The sequence below is a fragment of the Amblyomma maculatum genome, chromosome 1 (genome assembly GCF_055883805.1).
Source record: "Amblyomma maculatum isolate TAMU_Amacu chromosome 1, ASM5588380v1, whole genome shotgun sequence".
Taxonomy (NCBI): Eukaryota; Metazoa; Arthropoda; class Arachnida; order Ixodida; family Ixodidae; genus Amblyomma; species Amblyomma maculatum.
Window position 1 is genome coordinate 409,969,732 of NC_139344.1, and position 23,113 is coordinate 409,992,844.

The following is a 23,113-nucleotide window of genomic DNA, read 5'->3' on the forward strand; positions in this document are numbered from 1 at the left end:
TAGATGTCCTTTGTAAAGTGAACGAAGAAAGCAGGAAAGTTTTACGTCTTTCAAAATCAGAATCTCCTCTTTATTCCATGAACACGAAATGATGCTGGTGTCGTTGATGGGAAGGCATCGTACTTCGGAGCATCATGCCGCTGTATAGAAATAACGTAGTTTAGTAGGTATGGTACACAAAAATGTGTCATATATGAAGCGAGTTTCTTAACACACTTACCTAGGACCATTTGAAGCCCGTGTACTCAACCGATGGGAATGTTTTTCTTATCAGTGTTACGACACAGCTGGGCCTAGCCGACCATACGCCCACCACGCAAACTGTCGGTATGCAGTGTACCTATATCGACTGAGAAATAATGCAGAATATAGTCAAAATCACATTGTGTGCATTTGGAAATAATCACTGAAATAGCTTACGCATTCACTTCAACGACGTCGTGAAAGCGCAGGTGGTAATGTTGTAGTTTCGTGTACGATCGACCTCGAGAATGAATTGCGTGAGGCAGTATGTCACGAATTCGGCGTTTTCGGTGACGCAAGTCTGGCCATTTATTATCTTTAACAGGACCTGCTGATCTTCGCGGCAACACATTCCGCGCAGGTTGGCATTACTATGCATCTGGCGCAGCTGCACCTGCGATAAAAGCGTGCACATGCATTTCCAACGAAGCAGTCCAACACACGCATCCATGAATACGTACCATGCCGTGCTCATAATCCTGTCTAATTTAGGGGGGTTTGGAGTCGAAGGCGGGTACTGTGAACTGCTGTTGCGCTCGGCGGAATCGCTTCTCGGCTCGAATTGACATGGAACGACCCCATATCTGGTCTCTTCATCCGAAGACACTTCGCCAGATTGGCGATCGCAGCTAATATCCGACATGTTTGCTTGTACAATGAAGCATATGTCACGTATGTGGTAGGTTGTTATTGTTATGTACCCCAAAAGCCGAAAGGCAAAACATGCGTTTCAGTTTCGTTTTCGCTGATAAAACTAACTGCCTAGCTTTGTCATGGCAAAAGTAATATCTAGTGCCAGGAATCTTCGTCAAACAAGTTAAGATTTTTTTTCATCATTCGCGGAACGAACCGCCCGACGAGGCATTATACACGGCTGGCCGGTGGGCAGATGAACTGATCTAAATTTTTCCTTGTATAAGCTACTATGCTTTATTAAAAAAAATCAGTGACCCTGAAACAGTGGCTATCCAAACAAAATGAACAATATGTAATATTAAAAAATAAAATCTGTCATAGATTACAATAGCAGACGCGCCAATGTAGAGAAGTGCAACATCAGGTGCTAATGAGAAACTATAGATGCCATTTTCCAGAACGTGGAGACAACTACAGATAACAGCCTTTATTATAACAAACATGGACACACAAAACGTATAAATCGGTAGAAAAAACAATTGAGTTTGTACAGATAAAAAAAGTGGTATAGCAGTAAGACCAACATAATGAAATGTGAACGAAACTACAAGCTCAGATAGGTGACCAGGAATGTGTCAGTAAACAATTTCTTTTTATTATTTTTTTCCATGTGTCACTTGACGATACATCACTAAATGTGCCATGGCCATTGTGGCCATTCCATGGACAGTGGCAGAAAAGCTATTCCTTGTAAGGAACTATACAAGTTTTAGCGAAGTTTTAAACAATTTCTTTTTATTATTTTTTTCCATGTGTCACTTGACGATACATCACTAAATGTGCCATGGCCATTGTGGCCATTCCATGGACAGTGGCAGAAAAGCTATTCCTTGTAAGGAACTATACAAGTTTTAGCGAAGTTTTAAACAATTTCTTTTTATTATTTTTTTCCATGTGTCACTTGACGATACATCACTAAATGTGCCATGGCCATTGTGGCCATTCCATGGACAGTGGCAGAAAAGCTATTCCTTGTAAGGAACTATACAAGTTTTAGCGAAGTTTTAAACAATTTCTTTTTATTATTTTTTTCCATGTGTCACTTGACGATACATCACTAAATGTGCCATGGCCATTGTGGCCATTCCATGGACAGTGGCAGAAAAGCTATTCCTTGTAAGGAACTATACAAGTTTTAGCGAAGTTTTAAACAATTTCTTTTTATTATTTTTTTCCATGTGTCACTTGACGATACATCACTAAATGTGCCATGGCCATTCTGGCCATTCCATGGACAGTGGCAGAAAAGCTATTCCTTGTAAGGAACTATACAAGTTTTAGCGAAGTTTTAAACAATTTCTTTTTATTATTTTTTTCCATGTGTCACTTGACGATATATCACTAAATGTGCCATGGCCATTCTGGCCATTCCATGGACAGTGGCAGAAAAGCTATTCCTTGTAAGGAACTATACAAGTTTTAGCGAAGTTTTAAACAATTTCTTTTTATTATTTTTTTCCATGTGTCACTTGACGATACATCACTAAATGTGCCATGGCCATTGTGGCCATTCCATGGACAGTGGCAGAAAAGCTATTCCTTGTAAGGAACTATACAAGTTTTAGCGAAGTTTTAAACAATTTCTTTTTATTATTTTTTTCCATGTGTCACTTGACGATACATCACTAAATGTGCCATGGCCATTCTGGCCATTCCATGGACAGTGGCAGAAAAGCTATTCCTTGTAAGGAACTATACAAGTTTTAGCGAGGTTTTAAACAATTTCTTTTTATTATTTTTTTCCATGTGTCACTTGACGATACATCACTAAATGTGCCATGGCCATTCTGGCCATTCCATGGACAGTGGCAGAAAAGCTATTCCTTGTAAGGAACTATACAAGTTTTAGCGAAGTTTTAAACAATTTCTTTTTATTATTTTTTTCCATGTGTCACTTGACGATACATCACTAAATGTGCCATGGCCATTCTGGCCATTCCATGGACAGTGGCAGAAAAGCTATTCCTTGTAAGGAACTATACAAGTTTTAGCGAGGTTTTAAACAATTTCTTTTTATTATTTTTTTCCATGTGTCACTTGACGATACATCACTAAATGTGCCATGGCCATTCTGGCCATTCCATGGACAGTGGCAGAAAAGCTATTCCTTGTAAGGAACTATACAAGTTTTAGCGAAGTTTTAAACAATTTCTTTTTATTATTTTTTTCCATGTGTCACTTGACGATACATCACTAAATGTGCCATGGCCATTGTGGCCATTCCATGGACAGTGGCAGAAAAGCTATTCCTTGTAAGGAACTATACAAGTTTTAGCGAAGTTTTAAACAATTTCTTTTTATTATTTTTTTCCATGTGTCACTTGACGATACATCACTAAATGTGCCATGGCCATTGTGGCCATTCCATGGACAGTGGCAGAAAAGCTATTCCTTGTAAGGAACTATACAAGTTTTAGCGAAGTTTTAAACAATTTCTTTTTATTATTTTTTTCCATGTGTCACTTGACGATACATCACTAAATGTGCCATGGCCATTCTGGCCATTCCATGGACAGTGGCAGAAAAGCTATTCCTTGTAAGGAACTATACAAGTTTTAGCGAGGTTTTAAACAATTTCTTTTTATTATTTTTTTCCATGTGTCACTTGACGATACATCACTAAATGTGCCATGGCCATTCTGGCCATTCCATGGACAGTGGCAGAAAAGCTATTCCTTGTAAGGAACTATACAAGTTTTAGCGAAGTTTTAAACAATTTCTTTTTATTATTTTTTTCCATGTGTCACTTGACGATACATCACTAAATGTGCCATGGCCATTCTGGCCATTCCATGGACAGTGGCAGAAAGGCTATTCCTTGTAAGGAACTATACAAGTTTTAGCGAAGTTTTAAACAATTTCTTTTTATTATTTTTTTCCATGTGTCACTTGACGATACATCACTAAATGTGCCATGGCCATTCTGGCCATTCCATGGACAGTGGCAGAAAAGCTATTCCTTGTAAGGAACTATACAAGTTTTAGCGAGGTTTTAAACAATTTATTTTTATTATTTTTTTCCATGTGTCACTTGACGATACATCACTAAATGTGCCATGGCCATTCTGGCCATTCCATGGACAGTGGCAGAAAAGCTATTCCTTGTAAGGAACTATACAAGTTTTAGCGAGGTTTTAAACAATTTCTTTTTATTATTTTTTTTCCATGTGTCACTTGACGATACATCACTAAATGTGCCATGGCCATTCTGGCCATTCCATGGACAGTGGCAGAAAAGCTATTCCTTGTAAGGAACTATACAAGTTTTAGCGAGGTTTTAAACAATTTCTTTTTATTATTTTTTTCCATGTGTCACTTGACGATACATCACTAAATGTGCCATGGCCATTCTGGCCATTCCATGGACAGTGGCAGAAAAGCTATTCCTTGTAAGGAACTATACAAGTTTTAGCGAGGTTTTAAACAATTTCTTTTTATTATTTTTTTCCATGTGTCACTTGACCATACATCACTAAATGTGCCATGGCCATTCTGGCCATTCCATGGACAGTGGCAGAAAAGCTATTCCTTGTAAAGAACTATACAAGTTTTAGCGAGGTTTTAAACAATTTCTTTTTATTATTTTTTTCCATGTGTCACTTGACGATACATCACTAAATGTGCCATGGCCATTCTGGCCATTCCATGGACAGTGGCAGAAAAGCTATTCCTTGTAAGGAACTATACAAGTTTTAGCGAGGTTTTAAACAATTTATTTTTATTATTTTTTTCCATGTGTCACTTGACGATACATCACTAAATGTGCCATGGCCATTCTGGCCATTCCATGGACAGTGGCAGAAAAGCTATTCCTTGTAAGGAACTATACAAGTTTTAGCGAGGTTTTAAACAATTTCTTTTTATTATTTTTTTTCCATGTGTCACTTGACGATACATCACTAAATGTGCCATGGCCATTCTGGCCATTCCATGGACAGTGGCAGAAAAGCTATTCCTTGTAAGGAACTATACAAGTTTTAGCGAGGTTTTAAACAATTTCTTTTTATTATTTTTTTCCATGTGTCACTTGACGATACATCACTAAATGTGCCATGGCCATTCTGGCCATTCCATGGACAGTGGCAGAAAAGCTATTCCTTGTAAGGAACTATACAAGTTTTAGCGAGGTTTTAAACAATTTCTTTTTATTATTTTTTTTCATGTGTCACTTGACGATACATCACTAAATGTGCCATGGCCATTGTGGCCATTCCATGGACAGTGGCAGAAAAGCTATTCCTTGTAAGGAACTATACAAGTTTTAGCGAGGTTTTAAACAATTTCTTTTTATTATTTTTTTCCATGTGTCACTTGACGATACATCACTAAATGTGCCATGGCCATTCTGGCCATTCCATGGACAGTGGCAGAAAAGCTATTCCTTGTAAGGAACTATACAAGTTTTAGCGAGGTTTTAAACAATTTCTTTTTATTATTTTTTTCCATGTGTCACTTGACGATACATCACTAAATGTGCCATGGCCATTCTGGCCATTCCATGGACAGTGGCAGAAAAGCTATTCCTTGTAAGGAACTATACAAGTTTTAGCGAGGTTTTAAACAATTTCTTTTTATTATTTTTTTCCATGTGTCACTTGACGATACATCACTAAATGTGCCATGGCCATTCTGGCCATTCCATGGACAGTGGCAGAAAAGCTATTCCTTGTAAGGAACTAAACAAGTTTTAGCGAGGTTTTAAACAATTTCTTTTTATTATTTTTTTCCATGTGTCACTTGACGATACATCACTAAATGTGCCATGGCCATTCTGGCCATTCCATGGACAGTGGCAGAAAAGCTATTCCTTGTAAGGAACTATACAAGTTTTAGCGAGGTTTTAAACAATTTCTTTTTATTATTTTTTTCCATGTGTCACTTGACGATACATCACTAAATGTGCCATGGCCATTCTGGCCATTTTATGGACAGTGGCAGAAAAGCTATTCCTTGTAAGGAACTATACAAGTTTTAGCGAGGTTTTAAACAATTTCTTTTTATTATTTTTTTTCCATGTGTCACTTGACGATACATCACTAAATGTGCCATGGCCATTCTGGCCATTCCATGGACAGTGGCAGAAAAGCTATTCCTTGTAAGGAACTATACAAGTTTTAGCGAGGTTTTAAACAATTTCTTTTTATTATTTTTTTCCATGTGTCACTTGAGGATACATCACTAAATGTGCCATGGCCATTCTGGCCATTCCATGGACAGTGGCAGAAAAGCTATTCCTTGTAAGGAACTGTACAAGTTTTAGCGAGGTTTTAAACAATTTCTTTTTATTATTTTTTTCCATGTGTCACTTGACGATACATCACTAAATGTGCCATGGCCATTCTGGCCATTCCATGGACAGTGGCAGAAAAGCTATTCCTTGTAAGGAACTATACAAGTTTTAGCGAGGTTTTAAACAATTTCTTTTTATTATTTTTTTTCCATGTGTCATTTGACGATACATCACTAAATGTGCCATGGCCATTCTGGCCATTCCATGGACAGTGGCAGAAAAGCTATTCCTTGTAAGGAACTATACAAGTTTTAGCGAGGTTTTAAACAATTTCTTTTTATTATTTTTTTCCATGTGTCACTTGACGATGCATCACTAAATGTGCCATGGCCATTCTGGCCATTCCATGGACAGTGGCAGAAAAGCTATTCCTTGTACGGAACTATACAAGTTTTAGCGAGGTTTTAAACAATTTCTTTTTATTATTTTTTTCCATGTGTCACTTGACGATACATCACTAAATGTGCCATGGCCATTCTGGCCATTCCATGGACAGTGGCAGAAAAGCTATTCCTTGTAAGGAACTATACAAGTTTTAGCGAGGTTTTAAACAATTTCTTTTTATTATTTTTTTTCATGTGTCACTTGACGATACATCACTAAATGTGCCATGGCCATTCTGGCCATTCCATGGACAGTGGCAGAAAAGCTATTCCTTGTAAGGAACTATACAAGTTTTAGCGAGGTTTTAAACAATTTCTTTTTATTATTTTTTTCCATGTGTCACTTGACGATACATCACTAAATGTGCCATGGCCATTCTGGCCATTCCATGGACAGTGGCAGAAAAGCTATTCCTTGTAAGGAACTATACAAGTTTTAGCGAGGTTTTAAACAATTTATTTTTATTATTTTTTCCATGTGTCAATTGACTATACATCACTAAATGTGCCATGGCCATTCTGGCCATTCCATGGACAGTGGCAGAAAAGCTATTCCTTGTAAGGAACTATACAAGTTTTAGCGAGGTTTTAAACAATTTCTTTTTATTATTTTTTTTCCATGTGTCACTTGACGATACATCACTAAATGTGCCATGGCCATTCTGGCCATTCCATGGACAGTGGCAGAAAAGCTATTCCTTGTAAGGAACTATACAAGTTTTAGCGAGGTTTCTGTCAAGCACCAAACGTCGGTGCTTTCGCGCGCCGCGGCCACATATACAGCTACAGTGTCCTATCGATATCGCACTAAAGCGTCTTTTTTGAAGTAAGTTCCTACAGCTTACCATGACATGTTGACACTGCAGGGTTACTGCAAACATCGAGACAGATATCTGGGTTGCTTTCAGGCGCTGCAATGATTGCCGAAGACGAGCCCACGCTCGAAGTAGCAGACGCCGCTAAGGCGTTATTCACGATCTACAAAAATTAATACAAAGCGATAAAGGCTGCGGTGGTGCAACACTGTAATATCAACTGTAAAGAAGCATAATCACCTCCATACGACGGCGCTTCTCGAAGGCTGGCCGAAGGTTCTCGCTGCGTTTGCAGTGTGCGAAAACTGAAGGCAACGCAGTTCAGTTCAGTTCAGTTCAGTCGTGTCCGACTCTTCGCGACCCTATGGACCATGTCACGCCACGCTTTCCGGCAACGCATCGGGCTTCAAAAGTCGTTTCAGCTGATTGTACGGCAAACTGCGGCGATGTCGGCGTCATGCACAAAGTCCTCAGCTTTGAAGTGCGCCGAACAAAGAACGCTTGTCTTGCTCGGCTCCCATCGGTCTCGCTTCCTTCAACGCCAAGACCCATAACTTGCGCAGCTTATCGCTCTTCGGAAACCGATGAGGCTGATCCTCGAAACCGAGTGCGTGTTGCAGCAACCAACAGCGACGAATTTTGTTGGCATGGTGCCAAAAATTCAGATATTGGCGCCACAGTAGCCAAGTCAGCATTCGCAGCGAGACTACCTAGACGCAGCAGCGCAAAAGCAAATAGCACGCGAAGATAGCAAAGCGAAAGGGCCGCTCGCGCACGGGTAGCGGCAGTGGTAGCGGAGCCGCTTAGCGGCGGAGCGCCTCAAATGTACGAAATTTCCGGTTAGATGCTTAGTTGCTTAGCACGCCGTTAGAGGGCTGCGTCGTCTGCTACCAAACCTTTTAACCGCTTGTAACTATAAGACCAAACGCTTTACAGCCTTAAAAACGCAGATTAGTAATGTTGGTTACATTGCCGGTGCATTGGGAGCATTGTTAACCGGCGAGGATTTTCGGTCAAGTAGGCCTTTAAGGCATTGCCATTGTCATCGCTGGCATTATCATGATCACTAACTGCATCGTCACTGTCATTCTTACGCTAGCCACAGGGAACTAAGATCTGTTTCCCACTTGATTTTTATAGCGCTGAAGAAACACCACAGGAAGAAAGACACAAAAGGACAGAAGCGCTTCTGTCCTTTTGTGTCTTTCTTCCTGTGTGTTTCTTAAGCGCTATAACAACCAAGATCATGTGCCAACTAATCCGTCAAAAAGTCCTATTGTTTCCTACGAGCCCAGCGTGGTGTAGTGCTTTGTGCGTTCGGCTACATATAGGAGGGATAGTGGTTCGATTCCCGGTGAAGCCGACAAATGTTTTGTCAGTGCGAAGGATGTTTTCTAATCACACCATCCGTACACGGCGTGCGAGAGCCAAGAAAACCATTCGCTTTAAAATTCGGAATGGGCGTTATTTATGACGTAGTTTACCATAACTTCTTATTCTGTTAAGTATCTCGCCTACATCACGTTAGTTCATCTTAAGCTGGAATATGCATGCTCAGTTTGGGACCCTCACTTTCTTTATTTGACTAAAACACTTGAATCAGTTCAGAACCGCGCTGCTAGATTCATCCACTCAGATTACTCTTATCGTTCTAGTGTCACTGTCATGAAACCTAAAACTAACCTACCCGACCTCGAGACCCGGCTCAAAACTACTCTTTCATAAATTTGTTACTTATCCCTCGCATCAAACCAGCTTATCACATCTCCCTTCGCACCAGCCATGCCAAAGCAGTTTATCCGTACCTCACGCACGCACTACATCGCACCTGAATTCTTTTTTTGTTCAAACATTAATCGACTGGAATGGCCGGCTTGCCGAAGCCGCATTCCACACCAGTAATATTCATTTTAAAAACCTAATCGAAAATATTGTTCTTTAAAACAAAGTGTATCTGTTTGTATTGATGTTTTGTATTGCCTTGTATTTCTCCTCATGTAATACCCCTGCTTGGGGCATTTGAGGTGTATAAGAAATAAATAAATAAATTTTTTAAATATCACTTGAGCGGCAAAATTTTAAAGTGAATGCATTGCACTCAACAGTACGTTTACTGGCGGTGAGGTGGAAACCAAACGTGGGAGCCTCTAACCGATGGATGCAATATAGGAGCGTCCCCTTTGAAACGGGGTCGTAGCTGTTGCCACTATGCTCGGCCTTTGTGTTCTTTTTTTCTTTCATCTTGAATGTTGTTATTAATCGGTAATCGATTTCACCGTTTCAGTTACTGAATATACCTGGACAGATACTCGGCCCTTATGACCCGCAGGCACCTTTCCTTCATGCGACGGTATTTATGAAACAAATTTATGTATAGGAGCGCGCTATAAACAGTTATTACTTGCAAACCAGCCAGCCATGTGGCTGCGCTGCAGGAGCTTGGGAATAGAAACAAACACAAACACGCAACATATCACAACTTAAGAATGACAAAGAAAGATGAGGGATGAAAAGAAAAGAGCCTGGTGAACAACCACTTTAATCCTTAATGTCCTCAAGGCCACAGACAAGGTTAAATAAAAAAAAAGATTCTTCTTTCTAACAAAAAATGTACGCACTTTCCTTTTTGAAAAAGATGCAAGCCCTCAGTTACGTGCAAATATTTCTCTGAACAAACCAAATATTTTCAAAGCCTGTCATTCAGCCCGTCCGAAGAACGAGTGCTGTGCGCGCTGACTGACGACCTAAGCGCCGGCGTGATACAAGCAGCTTCCTGCGGAGAGACCAACGAGCCAATCAGAGGGGTTAGGAACCGTCGAAGTGCTCACAAATAAGACACGACGAGCCGGATACGAGCAATAGCGCCAAGTATATATGCAGTAGCGTTCGCGGTCAACGCTAAGCCCGCTTCCAGCCAAACCAAAATGAACCAGGCAGCTAGGCAGCGAGGCAGCAATTCTGAAAGGCGCAGCTTGCCGACGAATCTCCAAGACAAACTTGGGTGCAGGCCAACAAGGGCTCACGCGGCATGCTTAGATGAGAAAAACGGCTCCTTCATCGCAGTGTCCGGACACTAGTGACCAAATTGCCACTATAACAACGGAATGACACTGAGGTTTTAAGCCTGCCGCATAATTCGATGTACGCAAGGCACCTCGATGAACGTGAAACACTGCAGCCAATAAATCGGTCATGCTGCTGGCCAGACGTAGCGAGAGTGTTTAAGGAACACTGGTGTGCCATTCATGTCAGGTAAAGGCGCCTGCAGGCAAGCTCGACCGAGTGCATATTACGCCTCTCTACAGAACAAACAGCCCGTTTTAAGTGGTCGATAGTGATTTCGTAGGGCCAGTTGAACCATCATCGGCGCGGGGGCACTGTAACGCACCGTGCGTCATTGATGGGAAAAGCCGGTGGTGTGAGGCTGTATACTAGTGCGCGCCGATGTCGAAGGCAATATGCGAGGCGTTGGTGCGATATTACGCGATAGCATATAGAGTTTATTTGGTCACAAAGCCGTCGCCATCACAGCATTCGAAATTGTGATATCGCATAACAAACTCCAGGATCGGCATCTTATAAAGTGGCCATTAACTCTCTGTCCGACGAAAGCGGCACATATATACCGAACAGGCCTCTCCAGGCTAACTTGGACGCGTGTCTCGGAACCAGAGGCTTTCGGCCTTCACGCGGCCAGGGAGTTGAACACTATAGCTGTATGGGTTCCGACTCTCACTGCTGCCAAACGACTGCAAACGCTCACGAGCATTTCACAAGCAAGCGAGATTTCAGTGTGTGCCCAGGCGTACTTGCAGCGTTGCATCGTTTACTACGCCAACGTCAACGAGGATCAGGCTGCACTTGAGTGTAAGCTGTGCTGCCCCATGCACCAGGCCTGACGTATATAGGAAAGGGGCGCTCTTGCATAATCATCTTGAAATGCCATCTGACACTACCAGCCGCCCTTTACTACTCTCGGTTGCATTTTAAGGTCTCGGTCATATAAAGCGATGCGGTGTGTTGCTAATCTTCGTACTGGGCACATACTCAAACGTTTCCACTTCATTCTTGCCGATAAAAGTGCGTCTGAAGGAAACGTTGCGCTTCTGTGCTGCCTCAGTAAACAGGACTACTACGATGTAACGTCTCAAGTTGTTCAACAAAGCAAGAGGCGATACAAACGGCTAGTCACTAGAACACCAAGCGTTGGCGCATACATAACACGACGCCAGTGCCGACATCCAAAAGATTCGCGGCTTTCCATTACGATGACGACGATTTGCCGAAGTACATCCGCCTCGTGTGGATTAATCACCTGTAGCGGGTGTCAAGCTCTACGGTGCGCAAGGAACAGCGCCGACGTCAGTCGACAGCGCAATATGAACGGAACTGCCGCAGGACGATATGGCCGCAGCAAATGAACGGATCGCGCGTCTTTTAGCGGAGGTCACCAAGCTCCGGTAACACCGTAAACTGTTTTCTCTATGTCGACGAGGTGTGGAATCTTCCGCCACATCTACCAATGTCGCAGCAGCATCGACTTCCTCCCACACAGCGGTGTCATTTCCTTCGTCTCCCCAATTTAGCGAAACGCCAACGGATAACTATCCAAAAATCACTGCTCTGGTATGTATTCAGCCATTTTTCCAACCTGACAACCGTGACAATGCAGCGCTTAGACTAGAACCCGAAAATGGCAATAGCTGTTTGTCCTGCTGTGCTACAGTGGAACTGCACAGGCATTTCTACGAAAGTATGAAAGCTCAAGACTCAACTACGAATTAACAAGCTGCGGGCGTGGGCAATGTTTCTACATGAAACAAATGCTTTACAATCAATCCCGGGCTTCACTGGTTAAACGTATTTTTCAATGAGCCTTGTGTACACACGGCAGTCTCGCAGAAAAGGCGATGGTATAGGTTGATACGCGAGTTACTCATGAGCGCCTTTTTCTCGAAACTTAGCCAAAATAATATAAAATTTCGCAGTGGCTGTGAAATTGCTGCAGGGAATGGTTGTCGTTTAGTTGGATGTTAGACCAGCCGGTGGCGCCCCGTCCCGTATAAACCGCGGATGGTTATTAAGCGTCCGTCAACAGAACTTCGGGGTGTCCAATTTTAGTCGGAGGTGACTTCAACGCGCCTCACCCAGATTAGGTGTAATCCACTTCAAGCCCTCGTGGCAGGAATGTGCAGGACGCCTTCACTGGTGCCCTGTTTGTTCTGCTCAACCGTTCTGAAACAGCAACATGGCCTGCTCGTCACACACGCAGTACTGCATGTGCTTCAGGCTTGACACGGTGGTTGGGCTGGATATTCGTGTGTTGGGTCCGGGATAATCAGTTCTTTCATCTACGAGCTGCCATAATATGCGCACGTTTGTAGCAATGAGCACAAAAAAGACATATATAACAACAGTCATGCTGCCATCTAGATATCGATTGGCATGCTCCAGCTCCCTCTGAGAATGCGTAGCTTTGTAGAATCATATTTGAAAGCGAGAAAATTTGCAATACGCCTCAGTGATGAAGCGGTTAATTCATTTCGCTACATGACATAACCCAGGGATCGGTTTTGTCACCAATATTAATATCATTTTCTTCCAGTTAGCACGGTACTTACATAAAATCCCTGAAATAAATTGTTTTTTTTTTTTTTGCAATACGTGGGTTATATCCCGGTGCGGTACACTGACCAAGATCTGCTCACTCACGAGGCTGTACTTCAATCAGCTTTTGATGTATCCTGGAATTACGGTCCATCAATCGGCCTTGTTTTCAGAAGAAAGCGACATACACGTCAGTCGCCAATTGTTTGAGACGTCTTAACCTTGCAGCAAGTCCATTTTGTCTATCTGTTAGGCACCCCAACAGGGCCGTCGTAAACTTGCAGTAAGTCCAATTCGTCTCTGTGTATCAGGCACCGCACAACAAGAAATTCCGAGTGTAAAAGTCTGGGTTTGATGATTTACCAACCAGGGTCAATGATTGCTTGGCTTTCTTAGGCAAAAAGTAAGCCGTTCAGACTTTGGGCTTGACTAGCAGAATTGCTCCTAAAACGGGTGGCGCTGGTGCGTCTGTTGCACGCTGATTGATGAAGGAAGTTCGGCAGTCGCCAGTTGTTTATCAACCAATGTTTCAAGATATTAGAAAAGCACAATGGGGTATCACCTTGAGGTAATAAAACACATTACATGGATTTCATGCATAACAATATTGGTGGCCTTACAAGAAAGTGCGCAGCTGAACACCATCGACGAGCTAGTGCAACAGCACCACGATGCTCGAAGACGTAAGGCCAGTACGTCGCACTCTACGCAAGCACAGGTGGCTTATGCGATTACACATTCCATTCATCAGCCGCCAGCTCCAGTTCTTTCTCCCTGAAGGTTTGTGCAAGAAAGTATGGACAAGCTAACAGATAATGCAGGCCGACGTATATCAACTCGGCATCGTCGTTTTGGCAGATATTGAAAGAGCAAGAGGGTCACTTGCTTCAAGGATTCATTGTGTTGTAAGTTTGCGAAGCAAGAACAGCAGTCGACTCTCCGTGCAGACCTGGCTTTAATCAGACCTCCAAGATTCAACTAACAGAATTGCCTATATCACTTTGTGCTAAACTCGTTGAAGTTAAAGAGGCACTCCACGTCATGACCTCCATAATGTTTCCTCCTGCGGCCCACGTTGTCATCCGTACTGACGCCGTCCAAGCAGTCTCATTGCTCCGAAATGTGAGCCGCTACACAGGAATCTGCCAGGATATCAATCAGTTCGCGGCAGGCATCGCTCAGTCTATAAGTACTGAGTGGAATCCACTGAACCGTCTGCCTTGTCGAACACATGTAGATTTAGCGACCAGCCTCTTAACCTAGGGTCATCGTTCACACAGCTGCCTAATTTGGACAGCACCACTCTCCTTTCATCAAGAAAGGAACACCTCCGGGGACGCACGCGTGTTCTCATCCCTTTGTGCGCGCTAACCCTCTCCGCGGTCTCCACCATGCAGATCGAGGAGGCTGCACTTCGGAGGATCCGGGTTGGGTTGCCCCACTCCTGCCGTCACTCGAACGTGGCCTAATTTCCGGTATTTATGTCCTTGCCCAGTTTGCCGGTATGCAAATGCGAAAACCTTAAAGGCGCCATTCCCCACTGGCTGTAGGACTGCCCAGCACTGAGACAGTAAAAAATCAGGTACCTGCCGGTAGCGGGTCTCTCAACAAGGAGTCCTGCTGTATATATTGCCGGGACGCAGAATCACCATCGCTTACTCCTGGACTTCAAAAAATCAGCAAACCTCATTCCATTATTTTAATCATTTCATCATTCTTCCTCACATAATCATCTGCTGCCATGATACAATAAAGGAGAAGGAGGAGGAAGATGACGAGGAAAGGCAGGGAGGTTAACCAGTAAAAGCAACCGGTTTGCTACCCTGCAATGGGGGAAGGGGATGAGTGAATATAAAAGTTGTGAGAGAGGGATAGTTGAAGTTAATACAGTCACATAATAGACGCGCCACATCACATCACGTTACAGTCATGTCATAGAAAATTCATAGTCTTTCGATTAGGCCTGTGCTTCTCATGAAGCGGAGCAGCGCCTGGGAGGCCTTCGCCGCAGACGATCGCCGTGGCCAGGGGACCTAAAATCTTAGTTTCACTCAATGGGCGTCCATCTAAATGCTCCAGCGAACGGCACAGACACTTCCTTTCCTCACTGTATATCGGGCGCTCACAAAGAATGTGGCCTATAGACTCGTCGCATCCACAGTTTGTACATGTAGGGCTGTTTGCCATGCCTATCATAAAGGAATACGAGTTTGTGAATGCTACAACAACCCACAGGAGGCACAGCAAAGTTACTTCGCGTCGGGGTAGGTCAGGTGGAAGGCGGAACTTCAGGTCAGGGTCCAGGGATTTTAAGCGGCAGTTCGCAAACTGGCCAGAATTCCACAAGGAGAGTGTGTGTTCCCGCGCAAGTGCGCGAAGCCTGGCCGCTGCGTCTGCCCTGGAAAAGGGAATCAACACACAGTCGCCGTCGTGGTAGCTGTTCGTGCGACTTCGTCCGTCCGAGGATTGCCCGCTATGCCGCTGTGTCCTGGAAGCCACTGGAAGATGATGTCATGTCCTCCATTAATTGCACAGTGATGAATTTGTCGTATTTCCGCAACGAGTTGTTCATGAGCTCCACGGTGAAGAGCCGCTTTTAATGCTTGCAGGGCTGCTTTTGAGTCTGTGAAAATAGACCTCCGCTGGGGGCTCTGCTGACTGATATCCCTAATTGCGACACGAAGAGCGGTTAGCTCTGCAGCTGGTGAAGAAGTTTGGTGAATTGTCCTAACTTTTATTTCTGTATTAATTGAGGGTATGACCATGGAGCCTGAAGAACTCACGGCATTCACTGAACCATCGGTGTAGACGTGCAAACAATCTGCATGGTACTCACGGAAGTATTCAAGAGTGATTTGTTTCAGTTCTGTCGTCGATAGCTTGACCTTCTTCCTGATCCCTGGTATTGAAAGAAGCACGTGTGGTTTATGCAGGCTCCATAGTGGAGAGGACGGTCTAGATGCGGGTGTAAACTGGGATGGCAATATAGCGCGATGCGCATCAACGGTCTTTGTAAATGATGTACGCGGCCTGGTAATGAGAAGACTGGCTAAATGATGACAGGGAACCCGAGAGATCTGTCGGACATGTGCCCTCAGGGAGTCAACTGTTAGTTAAGTAGATATGGGATGTTCCTGTGCAATTAAAATGGTAGCAGCCGTAGAGGCACATTTCGGCAATCCCAGGCAGGTTCGCAGGGCTTGAGACTTGAATGCTCTGTAGAATTCCTAAGTTGGTTTTCTTGATATTTCTAAGTGCAGGTAAGCTGTACCGAAAAAATCTCATAAATAATGCACTTGTAGCATCGACCGCACGGACGCTCCCCATGACTTACCCCCAATAAAAGCAAGTACGTGAGGAATTGCTGTCAGCCTCTTTTTCATGGATGAAATATGGGGAGTCCACGAAAGATTTCGGTCGATGATAACTCCCAGAATGAGATGGCTGCTTTCGTAGGGTATTGTTTTTCCATCAATGCGTACGGTGTAAGGTGACATGTTCTTGCGTGTAAATGCAACTAACGAACACTTTTCAGTTGATATTTGTAGACCACGATGGTGGAGGTAGGTCGCAACTATACTTGCCACATTATGAAGCCTCGCTCTAACCTGTGGCCACGTAGCTCCTGATGCCCAGATGCAGATGTCGTCTGCATATATTGAAAGTTGCGCCGACTGAGGTATTAAGTCGACAAGCCAGACACGAGTAAGATTGAAAAGCGTCGGGCTTAGTACTCCGCCTTGTGGAACTTCACGGGAAGTGAAATGAGAAAATGTTGGGCCGTCCTCAGCCTGCATAAAGTGAGATCTGTTGGATAAATAACTGCGTATCCTGCAAAAAACACGACCGCCAAGCTCGGCAGCTTCCAGAGCATCCAAAATGGCCTGGTGAGTGATGTTGTCATATGCGCTCTTTATATCCAGGAACAACGCCGTGGGTAAGCGCTTCAAAATTTTTTGGTGTTGTACAGATGATACCAAGTCCACCACGTTGTCAATCGAAGAGCGTCCACGTCGAAACCCTGACATAATATCTGGATATTGGGCGCGAGGACATACCGTGGCGCCAACTCTCGAAAGTGCCCGCATGACGAACTAAGTAGAAATACGCGCATTGAACGGCTGCTGTAGGATGCTCTTCTGGGAATTTCAGTTGCGCGTTAACATTAATTTATTTATTTAATATACACCTCTGTCTGGGCCTGTATAAGCTTATTTTGGGGTAAAGATTATTTTGAGGTATTATAGACCCACTCATTTGGCAAGAAAGCACCTCACCGAATCAGAGTTCTCGAAGTTGGCGAGCTTTACACACGACGACGCGCACCGGCTGCAGCATTGCTGCTGTTATTAAAAAAATATACTGAAGCTGCCACACAACCAAACAGATTTAAACAGTTACTGAACAGCTAATAGGATTCCTCTGCGAGATCAGAGAACTGTCAGGAGACTGACAGAGGCTGAGCGCCTTCGCATAGCGCCGGCGTAAGCGCCTCCGTTCTCACACTCTCTTCAACGGGACAAATTTGACTGCGGACATGACATGCAATAATGTTTAACAAGTGTGAAGACGGTGCATTCCACGCAGCGAATTCTTGCGCAGTGGATACCGATATTGGCCCTCTTGGTTAGAGCGGATGTTTGTTTTCCCCGCGCAAAGTAGTTTTTGTTTTTTTTTACGCACACCTCGACTCGATCAGCACATCACAATATGCATGCAATGCTCTATCTTTCGTTCGTTCACGGACTCTGTCATTTGAAACTACTACAGCTCTGGAGACGCTACCTGAGACAACTCACCATTCATACCGCTACCCCAAGTGGCAGAAGCTTCTAGATTACTTCAGTTAAACTTCCGTGTCAACGCGTTAATTTAGAATAATTAGAAAACTTGTGGCTTTCGCATGATCCTTCTTTTTTTTGGAAGCGTGCTGCCGCATAAAGAAGTCACCATCTTTCCCATCCTTCCAGCAATAATATGCCGTTAGCTTCACAAGTGATAAGCGCTAATTAAAACGCGCTCGCCGTTTCTTCTGCGGCTCACCGAACTGTTTAGCGCCAACTCCATGGACAAAATCATGCTCCCTGAAATTTCCGCTGCGAGCATCATAAGAGTGATCCCTCGCTTCTTTGCTCATTCAAATTTTGATTAACGAAGATTCTGTTAGCTTTTCTTTCGGGTAGCAATGGGAGCTTGAGCCGGGTTTCCTCCTTACCTCCGGGTACAGAGCAGTAACGCACCGTAGCAGCTTCAGTAATGATGCAAAATCGAAAAGTGAGAGGCTGGCACTCTTTATCAACCAAAACTACAAAAATAAACGCGAAAATTAGCTTTTCAAACGCACAAATTCAATCGAGCGTCTGCATATAGCAACAGTAAGAGGAGTCACGTGATCCCACTTACTTCCCTAGGTCGACACTAGCGCCGTTCGCTCCAGTGGTGGCGCTCGCGCCCAATATGCGGTAGCGCTCCAGGTACCATTCAATACGTGTAAACAGCATTCTTTCAAGTACTTTACCAACGCAACTAGCCAGTGCAATTGGACGGTATGATGTCAAGTCCAGAGGCGATTTGCCAGGTTTCAGGAGCAGAACTAAACGACTGCACTTCCACTCGTCTGGAACTGTACCCTCACTCCATGATTTGTTGTAATATTCCAAAAGGGCGCGCCTAGCTTCTTGTCCAAGATTTGCAAGCGCAGTGTATGTTACACCGTTGGGACCTGGCGATGATGTCCGTCTGCAAGAAGCCAGCGCTGCGTCAAGTTCCTCCAGGGAGAAGGGAAGGTCCATTCGTGAATCCCGTGAAGCTGGAACATCGTTGAAATTTAGCGTTGCCATTGGAGTCGATTGGCCTGCTACCCTAGCGCAGAAGTTTTCTGCTACCTCGACCTCACTACGTCTTTGATAGAGTGCGAGAGATTTGAATGGATAGAGCTGTTTAGGGGATGTTTGGAGACCACGAACGACATTCCAGATGCGTGATAAAGGCTTGCGGGATCAAGCGTTTCACAGAGTGACCGCCAGTGTTTTGCCTGGAGGGCTTGAATTCGGCGCTGAATTTTCGTTTGCAGGCGCCTCGCATCTCTGAGGTCGAGGCGCGACATCGTGCGTCGGTATCTACGCTCTGCCCTCCGTCGCACTGCTCGCAGGCGCTGTAATTCCGTATTAAACTCTGTGTAGGTAGGCACTGGGGTCAAGAAAGACGTCGCGTTTATCATGGCCTCCTTAATTTTCTCTTCAATACTTGCAGAGAGGCCTGCTGTGCAAGCATCTTCCATAAGTGCTTGAAATGCCGACCAATCGATGTGGTGCATTCGTGGGACAGACGTAGATGTGGAAAGGCCATTAATGATCACATATGTAGGAATGTGGTCAGTTCCGTGTGTTTCTATATCTGCACACCATTGGACGTTGTTGGTAAGGCATCGAGAGACGAAAGCTAAATCAAGACAGCTGCTGTAAGTTGCCCCTCGAATAAAGGTCGGTGTACCGTCATTAAGACATTGCAGGTCATGATCAGAGACGAAGGACACAAGCTTTCTTCCCTTGAGGTTCATTCGAACACTTCCCCACATCATGTGGATAGTGTTAAAGTCTCCTATGATGATCCAAGGGCAAGGTGTAATCGCCATTAAGTCGCGCAATCGTGTGGCGTCAAAACGACTGGAGGGCGACATATACGCACCCACAAGTGTAAACACTTCTTCACTGTCAGGCAAACGTACGGGTTCTCGTTGCTGGGAGTAACCGGATGGATTACATATGTGAGTTCTCGCAGAATATAAATGATGACTTTGCTGTTCCCCTGGTGCGTTGGAGATGCAATGCCTCGTAGCCTGACAGTCGTGAGATTTTTGGTACATTCGGCTCACAATTAACAAGGATGGGGATGCGATTTGCATGAACATATTCTCGAATATCTGCAATTCGGGACTGAAGCCCACGGGCATTCCATTGAAAAATAGAGGCGTCCTTGAGTGTTTTTCCACATGTTAATGCTGGGGGAGCCATTGTGTCTGCTACTGTAGAGCCGCTAGAACTGGTGTTAGCGCGTCCAGAACCTGTAGCGCATTCTGTGCTGCTGGCGTTTGCAGACTAGATAGCACAGCGCGAATTGGATTCATCATGAACGTGAGAATGGCAATTACCTGTAGGTCTTGGCCATGTCCCATATAATGACGTTTCTCTAGTTCGGCAGTAGGAGCAGGGAATTCGGTTCGCGGCAAGTTTCCTGACACAGCGGACGTGGAAGGTTTTGGTAGCGGTGGCCAGTTAACGTCTGAGGCAGCACCTCCAGATTCACTGCCCGTCGAGGTCCCTTGATTTAAAACTGCAGGCATAGGAATAGAACAAGATGCAGGAGTACTCGAGGCCTTGCTATCAAAATTAACTGCTTTCTTCGATGATCTTCGGCGACGCGAACGACGCCGTCGCACCTTAGCAGCGGCCTCTCTGTGTGTAGATTGATCACGCACGATTTGCTTCAGCACTGCCCGTTCTGTCTTTAAGCGGGGGCAGTCCTTTGAGGAGGAGTCATGAGGGCCATGGCAGTTGGCACCCTTCAGAACATTCGCGCGGCAAATGTCGCCGCTATGCGACTCGGAGCATCTAGAACACACGATGGAATGTTTGCAGACCGCACTTACGTGCCCGATCTTCATACACTTTCTGCATTGAAGTGGCTTCAGCACGAAAGGCCGGACCGTGTGTCGGAAATGTCCAACCTTCACATGCGATGGTATGCAGTCTCCCTTGAAAGTGAGCTTGATGCATTTCGACCGTTCATAAATAATAATATCGTTCATAAAAATGTATGGTGAAAAATTCTGTGCCTGTGGCATGAGGCGACCATCACCACTGAATCCAGACAAGATACGTTGTTGCCAGTACAAAATGCGCCTCCTCGTTGTGAGGTTTGAAAGCTGCTTCTGCTGTACAAACTGCTCATCTACATCACTTTTGCAATGAAGCACCCCAGATTGCCACGGGCCGCTGTCGCATCAGATTTTTAAGGCGCCGCTTAGGTGTTCCACTAATATTTGTTCGTTTGCTTGTTTAGACTGGTAAGTGATTCACTCAGTGTAAAACCTTTACAATGCACGCCATGCGGTGCATTTTGGCATGTTGGCCTTTTTCCTCAGAGAAAGTGGGTAGAAAGGGCTAGTTTTTAAGCATTTAATAAAAAAAAAAAGGCCGAGGACCAGGCATTGTATTATTCGGCGGCTACTCACGACACAGGGAATCAAACCCTGCATCCTCCACGCGCGAGGTAAGTGCTCAAACATGCCGACTATATTCCTTACAAATAAGAGTCCGCTTGCCATACATCTGGTCTTAGGGGCGAGAGCTTGGAAAAGCCTTTGCGAACTCGTTTAAAACATTTCGGGAGCAAACCTAGTTTGGAACGCCCAACTCGGCAAGTGTTCTGACAAACCAATATATAAAGCTTCCACTGGAGTCAGTCCGTTTTCGAAATAAGTTCAGAATACCCCTGAAGTTCTGGGCAAGTATAGATTTACATTTAACTCCCTGAATTTGCGAGGAAAAAGTGATTGCTGTCGAACCGCAGATACCGCTAAGATATTTGCGTTAGGCACTCCTAATTATATGCTAAATTGTGTTTTTGTTTTCCTTGTCCTAGCCCCCTCTCTCTAAAGTCACATGATATACTGCAGATAGGTGTTTGTCTTGAGCTGGTTCCATTTCAAGTACAGTGTATGATTCGCCCTTATTCTATTGAAAATAATGGTATTCATTCAATTAGATATTGGCTCAGTAAACATCCGTGAGCTACAGCTATACGCACAAGGCAGTATCTGTTATCTTAAACTTCGTTGACTGATAAACCACAGTTGAATCTGAGCTGTCAGAGAGACGTTTCGATATCATGAAATGCGTTTCCGAAACAAAGAATTATCAACACAGTAAGTGCTAAGTCGTTGCTGAACCCCACATCTACAGGAAAAAGTGTAAAGAGACAGTTGGGATGAATTGAAGTCGGCTAGTATTCATAGAATACTAGCTCTTAAGTACAAAATGATCACTGTTACGAAAATAAAACAGCTCGCAAATAGAAAAGATTAAAAACTAAAACTGAGGTATCTCCACAGCAGGCCAATTATAAACACTCAAACTCAAGTACGAGAACACTGGATCGCCATGGATACCTGAAGCTGACAAATCTTCATCGATTTTATGCTCGTTTGTACTGAACAAAGCTTTATTTTAAACGTCTAGAGTTATATCACACAAGGAAGATGGTACAAAATTAAAGACCATTAAGTGCGGTTAGGCGAAATGCGAGTTAGTTATCCAAACACGTTAAGATTCACACTGAATTCAGTTCGATCGAGGCTCGGTTTTGGAACTCAAGCAGGCTTTGACAAATATGAAAAAATCGGTAATTGGAGGCCTCAGTAGAGGCCCACAAAATATAATGAGGTAATTAGCCGAAAGTGCCTCACAATATGTTTTACAATATGTGCAAATGGTGGAACGTGAGATTTCTCTGCAAAGCAGTTTATCAGATAACTGTCAAGAAAGAATATTTCGGCTAGTAAGAGTCTCACCTTGATAACGTCCACAGGGTGGCATTTCTCTGTCTTTGTGCTGGCGAAAACCAACAACAGCACGAGGCACTGTGCACAGCGGAAAGCGACTTCCATAGCAATAGACGCCGTGTGTCCGATACTTTTGAACGTGCACATAAAATGTTCTGCGAGCAGCCAACGCAGCTGTGTCGCAGCTGCTGTCCCAGAATGAAGGGCATGCCTGTTATAAGCCACAGTATTTCTTCACAAGGATGGGCTTTGATGGTGATCAAGGAGGCAGCAGTTTGCCGGAAACAGCGCGCTTCTGCATTGGTTGTCGCTCATAAACAGCGCCATTAACGACGCGTTTTCTCGGGTGAGCACTGCAACGCAGTTAAAGAAGCGAACTGGTCCAGTGTAGTCAACTGAAGTCTTTCGAAAAGAACATCGCTTATGTGGAGTACATATTTTCATTTTTGAAGTTATCTGTTGGCGAAGATCAATCGGCCTTCTTTTTAATTATTGACGTGCATCAAGAACAGCGTAT

At 44.1% G+C, this 23,113-nt stretch overlaps 1 protein-coding gene across 1 annotated transcript in view; it reads right to left on the reverse strand.

Annotated features, from left to right (window-relative positions):
• LOC146208918 (uncharacterized) overlaps positions 1–22,711 on the reverse strand; it is a 28,511-nt gene extending 5,800 nt beyond the window's left edge. The window contains exon 1 of the mRNA XM_084579503.1: positions 22,606–22,711. Within this exon, the coding sequence (XP_084435629.1) occupies positions 22,606–22,701 (96 nt within the window). The 5' untranslated portion in view covers positions 22,702–22,711. The remainder of the gene's footprint in view (positions 1–22,605) is intronic.
• Between the last annotated feature and the right edge of the window lie 402 nt (positions 22,712–23,113).